The sequence below is a fragment of the Panthera leo genome, chromosome C2, assembly GCF_018350215.1.
Source record: "Panthera leo isolate Ple1 chromosome C2, P.leo_Ple1_pat1.1, whole genome shotgun sequence".
In the NCBI taxonomy this organism is placed as follows: domain Eukaryota; kingdom Metazoa; phylum Chordata; class Mammalia; order Carnivora; family Felidae; genus Panthera; species Panthera leo.
The window spans coordinates 57,874,224-57,892,779 of NC_056687.1; the positions used below are offsets into that span (position 1 = coordinate 57,874,224).

The following is an 18,556-nucleotide window of genomic DNA, read 5'->3' on the forward strand; positions in this document are numbered from 1 at the left end:
GGCACAGAGCACCTTAGAAGCAGGGAACCCCAAGTGGAGTCTTGGCTGAGCTTGTTTTATATTTTACTTAGGTGGATTCCTGCTATGTAGACACACTCAACCGCAGAGCCTTCCCAGATTCTAGCCTGGGCCAGGTGCAAATCATTAATCTTACCGGTATCAGTCAATAATAAACAATGCTGATGACCTAAGACAACTGGCCCCCGAGCTCCTTGGACCCACGGTCACCAACAAAGCAATGCTATTAATCAACACACTCCGTACTTTGACTATGGATCAGTGCCATGCAAGAGCTTGAGCCAAACAGTTTAGGGTAACTCCAGGCCTGGTGGAACAGACCCTCACTGCCCAGAAGCTGTGGTTTGACCATTTTAGACTCTAGGTTACCGTAAACTGAACCATCCCTGCTGGAGACCTGCTCCAGCAACCAGGGGTTCCTGAAGGATGAACAGCGTCGGTGAAAAAGTGAAAATAAAACAAAACTAAAAGAAAAAACAAAAATAAAAATGGACACGGACAACAGCAGTGTGTTGAACTGGCCGATTTATTGCCGTAAATGTGGCATTATATATGCTAGTGATTTCCTTGTAGCATACGTCATCTATGTTTTTCTTTTTTTTTTTTTTTCAACGTTTTTTATTTATTTTTGGGACAGAGAGAGACAGAGCATGAACGGGGGAGGGGCAGAGAGAGAGGGAGACACAGAATCGGAAACAGGCTCCAGGCTCCGAGCCATCAGCCCAGAGCCTGACGCGGGGCTCGAACTCACGGACCGCGAGATCGTGACCTGGCTGAAGTCGGATGCTTAACCAACTGCGCCACCCAGGCGCCCCTTTTCTAACATTACCTAATTTTGAAAATGTTCCTATGTGTAATCAACCTTTAAGAAATAACATGGCGATTTTCTCGTAATGTTCCCTCATACCCTTTGATTATTGATTAGTTTCTTGCATTATTCCATTATGCATCTGCGTTTATCTATAATCTATAGAGCGTTTGCTCTGCTGTTTTCATGAAAGGTCATCTATCGCTCAACACCTCAAGTGGAACAGTTACAGGGACATGACCGCTTAGTTGTTTCCCCAAACCATTTGTGGTTTGAGGAACGAAAGTGTTCGCCTGGGTCTGAGGTGCCAGGAGGGGGCCAAGAGGGCCTTAGAAACCCATGCCTTATACATTCTCAGAGAGACAATGCACCTAGGAACTAATGAACCATTCTGTACTTTAACCGACTAGGTTCAATCATCATCTGGCATGCCTTCAGGGGGCCAAGTGAGCCTAGGGGTTAGAGTGACTTGTGCCTGTAGATACACTCCTTAGGAGTGGGGCTTTCAAATCCATATGTCTCTCCTTTTTTGGCCTCGTTTGCTGGCAAATGCATGAGGCTATCCTTCCTGTAAGTAGAGGAGTCTCCATAGGGGATGGCAAGGGCTAAATGTAAGGCCGCACAATTTCTTGCGGAACCTTATTTTCTTTCCTAATAGTTCTTTTCCCAGGGGGCCTGTCGAGGGCAATTCCCCAACAGACAATACCCCAGATACTTTTATTAAAGCCATATTACCTAAAAGCTTCCAAGAAGCTTCACTGTCGGTGGGCCGCCTTGCAGTCACCAATCCGTCCACAGCCTGGGCCTTGCCATCAGGCTGGGATAGCTCGGCTTCCAGCACATCCCCAGCCATTCCTTGCCATCACTGTATGGCTCATAGCAGAAAATGTTGCTGACCGATCTTGTTCTTAATCTGTCTTCTAGAAATATACGTTACTAACGAAGAGAGAAAAGACAAAAGTGGATTTTGGGAGCTGAAGTCTGTTTTGACAAGGGTGTATGGTAATAAGCCAGCCCAACCAAACAACCTGACCATCTGGTGCATGGCTATGTCCCCAGTCCCTGGAAATAAAGTGTGGAATATCTCGTCTGAAAAGATCACTTTTTCCTTGGGTGAGTTGTCTATTTAATAAGGTCAACAAGGGGCGGCCAGGACTGCCATAAGCTCAGAACATTTCTAATTAGAACAAATAGAGTGCTCATTATTTCCATGGTGTTTTAATCTCGGAAGACTCTCTACACAACTCAAAATTACTAAATTTCGTAGGATCAAGCCTCTTTTGATGAAAAATGGGACTCTGCTTAAAAGAATTTCTTCAAATAAAAAGCAGTTGATTCCTGTTTCTAAAGAATTTCTAGTGAATATGGCAATTTTTTCAAATTTCATTAATAATAACTTTTTGTTAATCTACCATATAATGAAAATTAACACTAATACATTGATGATCAAGAGTGATTCTTAAAATCCTAAAATCTCTTCTGAGTCACTAACAACCTTTAATTACATATAACATTTATAATTTTAATACTTAGGAATGGATAAACCATGTATGAGATATAAAAAGCTTGAGGATAAAGACTGTATCTTAATGATTTTAGTGCCCCTAAGTTGAAGCACAGAATTGGGCAAATAGAAGATTTTTATGACTTGAAAATTGATACGTAGGATCATTCTACTTATTTACAACATTTGACGAACCGGAATATTGACTACTCGAAACCTGACCAACTAATGGAGATTTTGCTACACAAAAGATGTGAACAAATGTCTCAACAAATGCAGTGACAACAGATTGCCTATAAAAAATAGAAGTTTGTAATGACAACTAGCAAACATGCATGTATAACAGCAAAGTAATACTTAAACAGATTTGTTAGCCGTTATCACAACTCTGCAGGACCGTTAACATCTTTTACCACCTTCTTATTTTCAGAGAAATTGTAGTCTATAACATACTCATAAAACCCAAGGTAGTTTATAAGGGAAAGTTCCTCTTTGTTTCAAGGCCAGTGTCTGCATCTTGGGTCCTACCCGGCCCTTTCATACAGGCAGCCATTTGGTTCCCGGGAGCCTTAGTTGGGAAGGGTATGTGGCTCAATACACATCCGTCCCCCTGTTCAGAAGTGGGTGCCATTGTGAATCTGGGACAGTGGCATCATGCCTGTAATGCTGCCTGTGTATGTGTGTACATACACACACACAAACACATCTCCCTCCGAACTTTTAGTTAATCATCCGGAAATGATCATGGGTTTACACTAAAACATCCATACTCATTTTTGCCTAATTCCCTCAGAAGTAAATGCACCTCCTTTCTAGAAGGCTGGACACAGGTAAGGCTATGGTCTTGGAACGGGGTAAAGGCAGCTGGTTCTCCTATAGATTTGCCAGTAACTTTGGCAGACTTTAAGGCCATAAGCTAAAGACCAAATAACCTCAAATTCCTATGGAGAACCTTATTCCCATCACAGACAGAACCATATTTGAAAAACCAGTCTTTTCTGATGTTAAAATTGAGCTTGTCTTGATTTAAAGATTTTATTTTTTAGAGCAGTTTTAGGTTTACAGCAAAATTAAGAGGAAGGTACAGAGATTTCCTGTATACCCTTCCACACACATGCATAGCCTCCCTTGTTATCAACATCACTTACCAGAATACGGTTCATTTGTTACAACTGTACACATCATAATCACCCAAAGTCCATAATTTACCTTAGGTTTCACACTTGGCGTTGTACATCCTGTGGGTTTGGATAAATGTGCACTGACATGTACCCATCATTACAGCTTCAAAAGGCCCTAAATTTTCACTGCCTTAAAAATCCTTTGTGCTCTACCTATACATCCTTTACCCCCATCCCCCACCTCTGGCAACCACTGATATTTTTAGTCTTTACAATTTTCCCTTTTCAGAATGCCATATAGTTGGAATTACACACTATGTTGCCTTTTCAGATTGACTTCTTTCATTTGGTAATATGCATTTAGCATGTTGTCTCCATGTTGTCTCATGGCTTGACAGCTTATCTTTTTTAGTACTGAATAATATTGCATTTTATGCATGTACCATAGTCTAATATACCCGCTCACCTACTGAAAAACATTTCAGTTGCTTTCAACTTTGGGAAATTAGGAAGAACGCTGCTTTGAACACGCATGTTCAGGTTTTTGTGTGGGCCTGAGTTTTCGATTCCTTTGTGTGAATACAAAGGAGTACAATTGCTGGATTGTAGATAAGACTTTGTCTAGTTTTGTGAGAAAACACCAAACTGTCTTCCAAAGTGGCTGCACCATTTTGCATTCCCACCAGCAGTGAATGAGAATTCCTGTTGTTCCACATCCTCATCACCGTTTCATATTGTCAGTGTTATGGTTTTTGGCCATTCTAATAAGTGCATAGTGGTATCTTGTTATTTCAATTTGCATTTCTCTGACGACATGTTATATGAAGCTTATTTGCCTTCAATATGTCTTCTTTGGTGAGGTGTCTATTAAAGTCTTCAGCCCGATTTTTTAATCAGGTGGGTTGTTTTCTTACTGTTGAGTTTTAAGTGTTCTTTATATATTTTGAATAATAGTCCTTTACCAGATGAGTCTTTTGCAAATGTTTTCCTCCCAGTCTGTGGCTTCTCATTCTCTTGAACTGTGCTATAATTTTGGGATAATAAGGGAGAGCACTGATCCTGATACCCAAAGCACACCATAATTCCAATTTTATAGGACAGTCCTTGATCTAGTATAATTTTAGGCTCTGAGCAGATGGTTATTTTTAAATTGTCAAGTGAATTTTTATCTTTCACGATCAAATATTAAAGACAATAAATCTTGAAGAGTTCAGTTTCCCAAAGTTATAGCTTACATTCTGGTCATATTCTAGCATATATCTTTAAGAATGATTTAGAAGATGCAGTAGTCTCTGTAAAGCAATGTCATCCCTGGATCATACTTCCTTACTTGTTGCAAGTTCTTAAACACTTAGTTCCAAACACTTTCTGCTTGTGGGGGCACTGCTGGGAGCTTTATGAACCCTGAAGAAAACTTCTGATGCCTTGTGTAAGAGTTACTGCTTTATCAGGCCATTACTGTTGACAGATATGGAGATGAAAATCTAGAAGAAAAATCTAAAGCAGAGAAATTCTGAGAATATTACAGAGCAGAAAGGAGGTTTAGTAAGAGGAGTTTTGGTTTCCCTTTGCTCCCAGAGAACAGTTAGAAGCCTGAAAGCTAACAGCTCTCTGAGCTGTTCCCTTCCCCACCTATCTCCTGGTCTCCCAGTGAGTTCAAATGCTCAGGGATTCTTATTCTAGTAAACTGAGAAAGGGAAAGGGGTCGGCGTAGGGTGGTCAGTGGCTCATCAGGCATCTATTTGAGTACGAGGGCCTACAGATTCCTGTGATTCAACAGTGAATACATTTTTTTAAAAAATTCTTTCCAAAATACTTTACCCTGCTGCTACCAAACCCCAAGTTCAGCTGCCCCTCACTCAAAAGGCCATCAATACTCAAGAGAGTTTTGACTGGAAAAGAGTATGAGCTTTGTTCAGGAGGCCGGCCACCTGGGGAGAAGATGGACTCTTGTGCAGAGGCCGACTCTGTGGTTTCTGCCTAGCCTAAGGATGTTTTAAAGGGGCTTAGGATTGGTAGGGGGGTTCAGTAGTCTGTAACATTTCTTGATTAGGTGCAGACTTGGCGGTAACTAGCTAAAGACCTTATCTCAGTGCTGGGGGTTGTGTGAGGGAATCTGCTACCTGTTTCCTTTTTCTTTTATATATATATATATTTAGAAAGAGAGAGTGAGCAAGGGAGAGGGGCAGAGGGAGAGAGAGAGGATCTTAAGCAAGTTCAGTATTCAGCGCATAGCAGGACACAGGCCTTGATCCCACTGCCCTGGGATCTTGACCTGAGCGGAAATTGAGTGGGGCGCTCAACTGACTGAGCCACCCAGGTGCCCCTGCTTCATGTTTTCTGAAGGGCAGGAGTGCTCTGTTCTTTCTAGGAAAGAATCCAAAATCTATAGATATACAAAGGAAGGTTAACCAATCGCATGGTCTCAGGGGATTTGCTAAAGTTTAAAGATACTCGCTTAAGCAGGAGAGGCAGAGGTAGCTTCACTGCTAGCCTAGCTTATCAGAATGTCTAAAATTGTAGCGCTGCAGGGCCAATTTTTTGGTATATAGAAAGAGTTACTTTTGTTTTGTTTTGTTTTGAGGTGGAGGGGATGTTTTGTTTCATTTTAAAACAAAAGTTGAGTGCAAATGCCCCGTGGGGTGGGTAATGTCCTCACTGTCACCAGCTGCCATTCATCATTAAAAGGATTTCCATTTGGGACAGAAAAGAAAGTTATGTATGTCTATTTTTTGGATGTGGAGACAGGATTAACAAGGGATATGTTAGTAGTGGGGCAAGAGAACCACTGAATGTTGAGGTGGAATATGCCAGACAAATACTTATTTCATGATTTTTCTCATACCCTGACTGATCCTTAGGATCCTGGGGATCCTAGGATATCCATTAAGGACTTTTTTTTTAATGTTTATTTTATTTTTGAGAGAGAGAGCATGAGCAGGGGAGGGGTGGAGAGAGGGGCACAGAGGATCCGGAGCAAGCTCTGAGCTGATAGCAGCCAGCCCAATGTGGGGCTTGAACTCACTAGCTGTGAGATCATGACCTAAACTGAAGGATAGATACTCAACCTACTGAGCTACCCAGGCGCTCCAGTTAAATACTTTAATATATACATGCACATTACCCAAGGATCTTGTTAAAAAGCAGATTCTGATTCATTAAGTTGAGGTGGAGGGGCAGGGCCTGAGATCCTACATTTCTAGCAAGCTCCTAAGAGACACCATGGACCACATTTTGAGAAGCAAAGACTTTGCAAGGCCTGGAGTCTGGTTCATTTCTAGGTGGACCAGCTAAGGGCTGATTCGAGCTCTGAGGAAGTCCGAGAACTGACCAGCTGCCCTAGGGGACAGACACCTGGCCACCACTGCCCATGAGGATGGTCCTGGGCACCCTGCCAGGCCTGCTGCAGATAGGACACACTCAGGAACAGATGAAGTTGCTTTCGGCCAGCAGCTTAACCACTTACAGCATGATGGCAAATGTAATGGTCTGAAAACTGGCTGATATCTTCCTGCCAAATTCTGCATTTGAGTTTTGGGAAATAGGTTTTTTTTTTTTTCTGTTAAGTTTTAGCCACTCTTTTCTACATCCCCTGAGTTTTGTTTTGTTTTCTTTTTCTTTGGTGTTTTGTTTTGTTTGGTTTTTTTGGTTTTGTTTGTTTGTTTGTTTGTTTTTTTGGCTGCACATTTCATCTTGAAAGCTATGCATCATTTGTTACAGAGCAAAGAGTTCATCTTAAAATACAAATCTTGCAGTAACAACTCCCTGATACACTGTAAGGTTCTGTGTGGCAAGAACTTCTCAGATTACAAAGATATGTGGTGTTGAAATATGGCTGAATAACATCTTAAAATAGAAATGTTCCATCAATGAAAAATAAATGCTTCCTATTGTAGAAATCCAGGATTGAGCACAACCTATCAACATCTTCTTTTCTAGGAGTCAACAAACTTTCTGTTTTTATCTGCCAGATAGTAAATATTTTATGCTTTGTGGACCATATGGTCTCTATCACAATTGCTCAGCTCTGCCATTGTAGTACAAAAGCAGCCATAGACATTACATAAACAAATGGATGTGGCTGTATTCCAATAAAACTTTATTTACAAACATAGGCAGTGGGTGGATTTGACTTGTGGGCCATAGTTTGCCAACTTCTGTTCCAATCAATCTACAGAGAAAAACACCTAGGCATTATTTTTCCAGGCCCATGTTCCATCTTATTAAGGTCACTACTTTGGAAGATGATGCTTATTATGCATCAGCAGTCAGATAATGTACTTAAAGTTGGTCTTCTCTCTTCCAGTGTTAAAAAGGAATCTATATTCATTCATTCATATACCTGCATTTGCCAGGAATCAGAAACACAGAGATTTCACAATCACTTCTGTTGAGGGGTATACTGATGATATAGAGCAATAAGGCTTTTGCTAGGGTAAACACTGAGGGCTATGAGCACATTGCAAAGATCCCTAGGGTCTTTCAAGTTTGAGAAGGTGCATACCAGGAAGTCTGCGATGGGTAAGTATAAGGAAACAGCATATGCAAAAAGAAATAATCCACAGAGATCGGATTGAAATATCACCTGTTGGGTTGAGGGTATGATTTGAGATGTAAAAATGATAGGCAACTTCAGGAAATGAAGTGGGATTGTAATGGGGGGAAGAAAATAATGATCAGATTTGTATGTCGTGCTGAAGTGTTCAGATATGTTTCAGATGGTTCGGGTGGAGGAGGATGGTCATTCCACCAGCCTATTTGTATACTCTCCATGTGACTTTCTCCCCACCCTACACCCACCTCCTCAGAGGTTAATAGCGAGGGATCATTTACATGATAATATGATAACCGGTCAGAGCCAACTGTGAGCATTACCCACAGCCAACAGCAACAACAATACTGCCAACGCTGAAAATAAAACATGGATACATCTTGATTACAAAAACAAATTCCTTCCAACGTTCTATGTGCTATCTGGTGGCATAACTTATATATCCTTTTCCCTTAAAGCAAATTACAGACTAGAACCAATAGTATAATTTATAATTAAATGTCCAGATAATAGACACAGCACACCAGATGTGTGACATTACACCCAATGTCATTATATGTAGAAAATCACAAAATCCCCTAGCCTGAAAATCATTTAACCATATTTAACCCAGACATTCCTAAAGTTAATAGATCCTTCTGGCATTTTTGGATTGTTTTATACTGCTAATAGGACTATTTTACAGTTCAATAATAGAAGCTTAAGGAGTTGGCGTAAGTGTATAATATGATAAAACAATGTATTCTAGGCTCACTTTCACCCCTACCTGCCCCCACACACATTGAGAAAAGTTATAGCCAAATAAAAATTTTGTGACAAAAAAAAAGGCATCTGAGAAAAAGCAATAATAATGCCATCAGTCTTAGGTTCATTGATGTTACATCCAGTTGGAGCATTACATCGTTGTTTCTCTTGCCGATAAAATTTTGCAGGCTTGTGGATTTGTAAACTGTATGATTACTTTTCAAATACTTCACGATATTAGCTGCTATAATTATTTTACCAGGTCTTGGTTAAATGTTATTTTCTCCAGGAAGCTTCCCCTGACCTTCCAATCTCGGTTGGTACCCTTTCTTTGCACCCCCGTGGCACCCCGTGGCACTCAACACAATGCCTGGCTACCTGCCTGTTATCTAGGCTTATGGTCCTTAAACGCAGCCCGATGTCTTTGTCATTCACCGCTGCATCCCACAGCCTTGCATGTAATAGGTCTTCATTAATGAATTGTTAGATGAGTAGACAAAATTGTGGGGGAAATTAAGTCAATACATCATCCTTCTGTTACAATATTATGGTCATCATTAATATCCATTTCATCCTTTCAGGCTCCATGAACCCTCCGACAGACTCTCCGCTTAATGTTGTCACACCTACCCTTGGCACCCGAACTTCTCCAGCCAACAGAGTATCTCCTACAAGTAAGCATGTTTTCACACAGCCTTCCTTTCTTTTTTTTTCTTTTTTTAATTATTTTTTTTTAATTTGAGTATAGTCGAGACACAACGTTACATTAATTTCAGGTGTACAACATAGTATTTCAACCTCTATGTTGTGCTGTGCTCACCACAACTATAGCCACCATCTGTCACCATACAACATTGTTAAAATACCACTGACTATATTCTCTCTGCTATGCCTTACATCCCCATGACTTACCCCTTTCATAACTAGAAACCTATATCTCCCACTCCCTTTCACCCATTTTGCCCATCCCCCCTCTCCCTTCCCCTCTGGCAACCATCAGTTTGTTCTCTGTATTTATAGATCTGATTCTGCTCATTTGATCATTTGTGTTTGTTTTTAGATTCCACATGTAAGTGAAATCATATGGTATCTGTCTTTTCCTGTCTGACTCACTTCATGTAGCATAATACCCTCTAGGTCTCTCCATATTGCTGCAAATAGCACATACGGATGCATAATATTCCGTCTTCCTTATCCATTCATCTATCAATAGACCCTTGGGTTGCTTTCGTATCTTGGCTATTGTAAATAATGCTGCAATAAACATAGGGGTGCATATATCTTTTTGAATTAGTATTTTCATTTTCTTCGGGTAAATACCCAGTGGTAGAATTATTGGATCATATGGTATTTCTATTTTTTATTTTTTCTTCATACTATTTTTCCACAGTGGATGTACCCATTTACATTCTCACCATCAGTATAAGAGAGTTCCTTCTCCAACACTTTTTATTTCTTGTCTTTTTTATTTTGATTCCTCTGACAGGAATAAGGTGATATCTCATTGTAGTTTTGATTTACATTTCCCTAATGGTTAGTGATGTTGGACATCTTTTCATGTGTCTGTTGGTCATCTGTGTCTTCTGTAGAAAAAAATGTCTGTTCAGCACCTCTGCCCATTTTTTTTTAATTCAGACTTGTTTTTTAGTGTTGAGTTGTATAGGTTCTTTATTTTTTAAGCTTTTATTTTAATTGCAGTTAGTTACCATAAAGTGTTATATTCGTTTCAGATATATAATATAGTGATTCTACCATTCCATACATCCTCTGGTACTCATAATGACAAGTACACTCCTTAATCCCCATCTCTTATTTCACCCATTTCCCGCCCCCCCCCCCCCCCACCTCCCCTCTGGTAACTATCAGTTTGTTCTCTATAGTTAAGAATCTGTTTCTGGAGTTTTCTCTCTTTTTAATCTTTGCTCATTTTTTTCTTTCTTCACATGAGTGAGATCATATGGTATTTGTCTTTCTCTGACTGACTTATTTCACTTATCATTGCACCCTCTGGCTCCATCCATGTTGTTACAAATGGCAAGATTTCATTCTTTTTTATGGATGAATAATATTCCATTGTATATATGTACACTACATCTTCTTTAACCATTCATCATCTATCAATGGACACTTGGGCTGATTCCATAGTTTGGCTATTGTAAATAAGACTGCAAACATGTATGTATCCCTTTGAATGAGTGTTTCTGTGTTTTTCGGTAAATACCCAGTAATACGATTCCTGGATCGTAGGGTAGTTCTATTTTTGATTTTTTGAGGACTCTCCATACTGTTTTCCACAGTGGCTGCACCAGTTTGCATTCCCACTAACAGTGCATGAGGGTTCCCTTTTTCTCCACATCCTTGCCAGTGCTCGTTGTTTCTTGTTTTTGTTTTTAGCCATTCTCATGGGTATAAGGTAATATCTCATTGTAGTTTTGATTTGCATTTCCGAAATGATAAAATGAATAATGTTGAGCATGTTTTCTTGAACCTATTGTCCATCTGGATGCCTTCTTTGGAGAAATGTCTGTTCATGTCTTTTGTCCATTTTTTAATTGGATTTTTGTTTTTTGGTGTATAAGCTCTTTACATATTTTGATTATTAACCTCTTATTGGATATATCATCTGCACATATCTTTTCCCATTCAGTAGGTTGACTTTTTGTTTTGTTGATGGTTTCATTTGTTGTGTAAAAGCTTTCTATTTTCATGTAGTCCCAATAGGTTATTTTTTTCTTTTGTTTCCTTTGCCTTAGGAAGCATCTACAAAAATGTTGCTGTAGCCAATGTCAGATAAATTACTTCCTGTGTTCTCTTCGAGGATTTTTATGGTTTTAGGTCTCACATTTAGGCCTTCAATCCATTTTTAATTTATTTTTGTGTATGGTGTATGAAAGTGGTTCAGTTTCATTCTTTTATGTGTAGCTGCCCAGTTTTCTTAGCACCATTTGTTAAAGAGATTTTTTCCCATTATATATTCTTGCCTTCTTTGTCATAGATTAACTGGCCATACGAGCATGGGTTTATTTCTGAGATCTCTATTCTGTTCCACAGATCTATTTTTGTGCCAGTACCATACAGTTTTGATGACTATAGTTCTGTAGTATATCTTGAAATCTGGAATTGGGATACTTCCAGCTTCGTTCTTTCTCAAGATTGTTTTGGCTACTCAGGGTCTTTTGTGATTGCATGAAAATTTTAGGATTATTTGTTTTAGTCCTGTGAAAAATGATGTTGGTATTTTGCTAGGGATTGCCTTTTGGCATGTAGCACTGAATTTGTAAATTGCTTTGGGTAGTATGGACATAAAATGCTGTTGGTATTTTGATGAGGATTGCATTGAATCTGCAGGTTGCTTCAGATAACATGGACATTTTAACAGTATTAATTCTTCCAATCAATGAGCATGGAATACCTTTCCATTTGTGCCATCTTCAATTTTTTTCATCAATGTTTTAGGGTTTTCAGAGTATGGGTCTTTTATCTTCTTAACTAAGAAGTTTATTCTTAGGGTTTTTTTTGGTGCAATTATAAATGGAATTGTTTCTTAATGCCTCTTTCTGAGACTTCTCTATTAGCATATAGGAAAACTACTGATTTCTAGGTATTAATTTTGTATCCTGAAACTTTATCAAATTCATTTATTACTTCTAGTAACTTTGGGTGGAGTCTTTAGGATTTTGTCTACTTAGTAGCATGTCATCTGCAACTGGTGACTATACTGTTTTACTTCCCATGAGCTGTCCATCCTTTAACCAAGCAGATTGACAGAGAAAACATTTTCAGAAAATCTGTATGATTCGTGTTCTTTTATTATCTATACCATTTTAGGTAAACATAGTAAGTACTATTCTTATGGCTTTAAAGAATTAACATAGCTTCCAAAGCCTTTCACTTGAAGCTCTGGCAAGATTAGGGTCAATAAATATGCAGTGAGAAATTTCAATTCTGTATTTATTATTAAATAGGTTAATAAATTGACAGTCTTCTTCTAGAACTGTGTTCTCAGTGGGGTGTTTAAGAAATTGGTTATAAATGGGCATCCTGTGGATCAGATGTAGTTAGATAGTTTTAAATTTAAATTTGTTCTGGTTCAAATTAATTTTGACAAAGTTGACTGGTGAGGACTATGAATTCAGCCTCCCAGTGGCATTATTAATAATGGAGGTCAGGCTGGGTCAGTGTTACTATGGCAAAGGGATAGCAGTGACTTTCAGAAGGTCGTATTGATGCAAACAAATCATAAATTCCCATGTCTGTGGCTTTTGTGTTTAACAAAGAACCATGGTTACTTTCTTTAATACAAAAAAAATGTATATTCTGTGTAGAGGAGTACAGTTCTCATTTCTTATTTAATTAAAACTATCAATTTTAGCTCAAAATGAGAACTGAAATTGAAATAAAACAAAAGCAGTTGGTAGAAATGAACAATTCTTTCAGACTGTAGCATTTTGGCATACAGTCTGCAGTCACTGTCACAGGTTGGTACCTCTCAGAAAATGAAGCATGTGGCAGGGTGCGAAATGTCTGCAAATCACCCATCAGAAATTTTACATCCATCTGACTTTTCCTAGTTTGTAATGTTTTGAAATTTTTATTTGAAGCTGATTTTTCTTCCACTTCTAACTCATCATTCGGCAATAAACTATAGTAGATTATGTTACTCTTCATTCAACAAATATTAGCATATTCAAAAATAACGCCTTAAATTTCTTTAGTACTCCACGTATTATCCAGTTATCCAGTGCTACATAACAAATTACTCCCCAAATTAGCAACTTTTAAAACATGTATTGTCTTACATGATTTTAGGGTCAGCAATCCAGGAGCAGCTAAGCTGGGTCATATGGCTCTGTTTTTTTCATGGGGTTGTCGTCAAGTGGGGTTGGCTGGGTCTTTAGTTATCAGAAGGTTTGACTGGGGCCGAGGGTTCTGCTTTCAAGTTTGAGCATGTTGTCCGAAGGCCTTCGTTCCTCACCACATGGTTTCTCTCCGTAAAGGTTTCTCACATTATGGCAGCAGCCCTCCCTCAGACCAACTAACTCAAGAATTAGAGTAACCAAGACGAAAGCCACACTGCCTTTTTATTGCAAAGCATCATTTTGTTTTATTGTATCTGTTAGAAGTGAGTCATTAAGTCCAGCTCATACTCAAGAGGAAGAGACTTAGGCTCCACTTCTTGAAGGGAAGAGTATCAAAGAATTTGTAGACAAATTAAAACCACCATGTCCTGTCATTTAGAAAATATTTGCACATAAAATGCAATGTGGTTTGATCTTTATTATGAGAGGTAGACAGAGCAAGCATTATTGTCCCCATTTTCCAGATGAAGACACTGAGATGCTGAGGGCTTAAATGATCACACAGCTAGTAAGTGACAAAGTTAGTATTCACACCAAAGTCTTCTGACTCTAAATCTAGTTCGATCCACATGTGATACCAGGTTGTCTCCAACCGGTCTGAACACTTCATGAGGACAGGGGATATATGCTTAGCACAGAGTAGACACACAAAAATACTAGTGGAATAAATGAATGAATAAAAGAATTAATGAGAATACTGTTCCTTCACTATACAAATGTCATTTAATAGATTCCATGATGTCTTGAAAAAGATGATATTTTGTTCCTGCCTTCAAAAAGGTCGCAGTGTACTTGGAAAGAGATAATATGTGCACATAAAAATGATAATTCAAAATAGTGAGGTGAAAGGTGTTACATCTTACAGAATTAAAATGCTCAGGGAGAGGTGCAGACCAGCAAGTCTCGGGTTTTAAGTAAGGAGAGATCCCATGGGTACATGGAGTCAAGAAATGTTACTAAAAAGAGAAAATAAGATGACCCTTTAAGTATGTATTGTATTTATTTGACTCAGTTGAGAGCTTGAAGAAAACATTCTAAACCAAGAGAACAATGTGAGTAGTTGAGCGTTGGTGAGGATGTGGGTGACAATTTGACAAAATGTTAGTAGATAAGCTTATGTCAGTGGGTGGGATTGTGTAGCAAAGAAGACTAGAAAATGCAGAATAAAGAGAACCTTAATCCCCAGCCTAAGGTTTCTCAATGTTCTCCCAAAGGAAATGAGGCTGGGAGTTCAATTAATATTTTTTAGGAAGGAAGTGATATAATTCATTTACCAAATATTCATTAAGCACTTACTATGTCCCAGGTACTGTTCTAGGTACTAGGAATACAACAGGGACCAAAAAGAGAAAACAACTCTGCCCTCATGACATTAGCATTCTGCCAGTTAAAAGCAGAAATTCATTTCTTCTAGCTGAGTTTTCCACGGGGTTGGGTTAGTTGACATACACAACAACTTGGAAGGAACTGGAGGGTATTGTGCTAAGTGAAATGTCAGTCACAGAGACAGATAGCATATGTTTTCACTCATATGTGGAACTTGAGAAACTTAACAGAAGACCATGGGGGAAGGGAAGGAAAAAAAAAGTTACAAACAGAAAGGGAGGCAAACCATCAGAGACTGTCAAATACAGAGAACAAACTGAGGGCTGGTGGCGGTCGGGGGCTGGGGGGCAGGGAAAATGGGTGATAGGCACTGAGGAGGGCACTTGTTGGGATGAGCACTGGGTGTTGTATGGAAGCAATGAATCATGGGAATCTACTGCTGAAGCCAGGAGCACACTGTATACACTGTATGTTAGCTAACTTGACAATAAATTATTAAAAAATAAAAATAAAACGTGACTTGCATAATGCACGTGTAGATCAAATTACCATGATGTACACTTTAAATACCTTAAAATTTTATTTGTCAATTATACTTCAATAAAGGAATGAATAAATAAAAATGTGACTTAAAAGACTACTAAAAAAAAAAAAAGAAAGAAAAGAGAACAACTATGCCCTCATGACATTAATATTCTGTCAGTTAAAAGCAGAAATTCATTTCTTCTAGGTGAGTTTTCCATGGGGTTAGTTGGCATACATTAAAATGCTTCTATCAGACCAAACATCATTCTTATTTCTGTGAAGAAATGCAAGGAAAGGAAAAAGACATTTGTTCCCTTTAAGAAACCTGCAGTATAAAATAGTTCTAGTATTAGGGAAGGAGAATACAGTCAAATAAACATATTTATCAAAAAGCTGGAACATATGTTACTTGAGCTATTGTCACACTAAGCTGATATGGTTGGGAAAATCCCGGAGAGTCACAAGAGCTCATTAAGAAAAGATCCTACCACACTGAACCTCAGGACTGTTTGAGATCAGTGGGTCTCACCAGGGAAGTTTTGCCACTCTCCCTCCCAAGGACATTTGTCAGTGTCTAGGGCCATTTCTTGTTGCCACGATTGGGGGAAGGGTGCTACTAGCCAAGGCCAAGGATGCTGCTACATAATGTACGGCATGGGACATGACAGCCACCACAAAAAAGAATTATCTGGTCCAAATGTCAACAGTTTTTGAGAAACCCTGTTTTATTTTTTGTTTTTTTTAATATAATTTATTGTCAAATTGGCTTCCATACAACACCCAGTGCTCATCCCAGCAAGTACCCTCCTCAGTGCCCATCGCCCACTTTCCCCTCTCCTCCACCACCCATCAACCCTGTTTGTTCTCTGTATTTAAGAGTCTCTTATGGTTTGCTTCCTTCCCTCTCTGTTTGTAACTTTTTCCCTCTTCCCTTCCCCCATGGTCTTCTGTTAAGTTTCTCAAGATCCACATATGAGTGAAAACATATAGTATCTGTCTTTCTCTGACTGACTTATTTCACTTAGCATAATACCCTCCAGTTCCGTCCACATTGCTACAAATGGCAGGATTTCATTCTTTCTCATTGCCAAGTAGTATTCTATTGTGTATATAAATCACATCTTTATCCATTCATCAGTTGATGGGCATTTAGGCTCCTTCCATAATTTGGCTATTGAAAGTGCTGCTATAAACATTGGGGTACAAGTGCCCCTATGCATCAGCACTCCTGTATCCGTTGGGTAAATTCCTAGCAGTGCTATTTCTGGGTCATAGGGTAGATCTATATTTAATTTTTTGAGGCACCTCCACACAGTTTTCCAGAGCATCTGCACCAGTTTGCATTCCTACCAACACTGCAAGACGGTTTCCGGAGAAACCCTATTTTAGATCAAGGCTCAGGTATAATAAGAGTAGCTAGTTCTCACTTTACAAAATCTGGACCTCTGTCAAAATAATAATAAATTATGTTTGGAACAATTTTCAGTCTGAAATGTCAAAAAAATGTTAAATCAGTGGCTCATTATAGCTAAATAAAACTTATTTTCTTAGGATAAACCCCGAATTACTACTGAAAAATCCAAATTTTGTCTTGAAAATCTGGAGGGTGATTGTGAAATCACACAATGTCTCAGAAGCTGGGAGGATCCACCCTTTGTGTTCTTTAAGAAAGGAAGCAGGATGGAACATGTCATGGAAACCAACTTCAAAAGCCTATGGTTTCAGTCCAAATTCTAAGATGGAATGCACCGTATAATTCAGTCGTAATTATTAAGCTACATGTCTTGCTGCAAACATCCAGTTTGTATCTTTTTTTTCTTCTGCATCGAAAAGGTACTTTTTAAACAAATGTAAGGTAATGGAAACAATATTCTTCTACTAGAGAAGGAGAACCTTATAACTCAGAGCCAACTGTAAGAGTTACCCAGGGAGCCCCGTGCATTTCAACCTGAACTGATGGTGTCTTCTGAGTCCCAGCTGCAACGGCAGCACTGTCCTAGGAAAAGACATGAGGCTGACAAGCTAAATGGGGAGATTAGACAAGCCAGTGGGATGGAACAGTCAGAGACACCTGACCAATCTCAGGTGGGGCAGTACATGACTCCCACTGCTGAATAGAGCTCTATGCCTTCTAACTCTGACTTGGAATTGGCTACAGATTGTGTGACTTAAGAGAACAGGCCTCAGAAATTCCAGCAATCGTTCAAGACATTCATTCATTCGACAAATACACATTGAGTGCCTACAAGGTGCCAGGAACTTTAGAGGTGCTGAGATACAGTGATGAACAATACAAGCAGGGACCCAGTTGCACAGAGCTTACAATCTAGCAGGACCCACTTGCCTAGCATCCTCTTTCACTGTCCACAGAGCCACAGGCCTTTTGGCTCTGCCTCTTTTTATGACTGCACATGACTCTTGGACCTGATGATGTTGGTTTTGATATTAAGCCTTCTCTCAAGCTTTAGCTGGTCCTCACAGTCTAGATCCTTCTACCCCCAAACACTTCGAATAAAATACCAGGTCCAGGATGATTCTAACCATTGTCTAACTCTCCAGGCAAGCACACCTGATCCTTAGCGGGTGGGGGATCAGACACTGAAAGGTACAGACTGTTGGCAGCAGCTTCCCAGGGGATGCACCAAAACTACTGATTTATGAGAAAGCATGTCAGAATGGCTGAGGGATGACACCAGAAGATATGCCATCGGACAAGATTGTCAAATGTAGATCACTGGGGGAAGCAGATCACAAGATCAATCGCAGGTCGAGATGTTGGATGTTAAAGTAAGAAGGGGCTCTGGAGAAAGCTTGCTAGCCTGCCAACGTAGAGGAGTGCTGGTAACAGCAGAGGACAGAATCAGGGAGGTCTGCACAGGGAGCTGGAAGGAAATATAGACTCAGGTGGAAGAAAGATGAGAGATGGATCTTCAGACAATCGTCCTGAGCACAGATATAAAATAAAATGAGTGTCAGGCATGAGAAGACAAGCACGGTGAGTGCTGACGGTGCTCGTTGGGTGGACACAGCTTGCTTAGGTGAGGTGCCAGGTGACGGTGAGCTTCAGTTAAGGGTCAAGGATTTGGACTGGAACAGAAT

The 18,556-nt window shown here is 39.4% G+C and overlaps 1 protein-coding gene across 6 annotated transcripts in view; it reads left to right on the plus strand.

The window, feature by feature from the left end:
- Nucleotides 1-18,556, plus strand: part of CD96 (CD96 molecule) — a 96,188-nt gene that overhangs the window by 46,191 nt on the left and 31,441 nt on the right. For all 6 annotated transcript variants that reach the window (XM_042903795.1, XM_042903797.1, XM_042903794.1 and 3 more), the window contains exons 7-8: nt 1,751-1,939; nt 9,329-9,421. In XM_042903795.1, the coding sequence (XP_042759729.1) occupies nt 1,751-1,939; nt 9,329-9,421 (282 nt within the window). The remainder of the gene's footprint in view (nt 1-1,750; nt 1,940-9,328; nt 9,422-18,556) is intronic.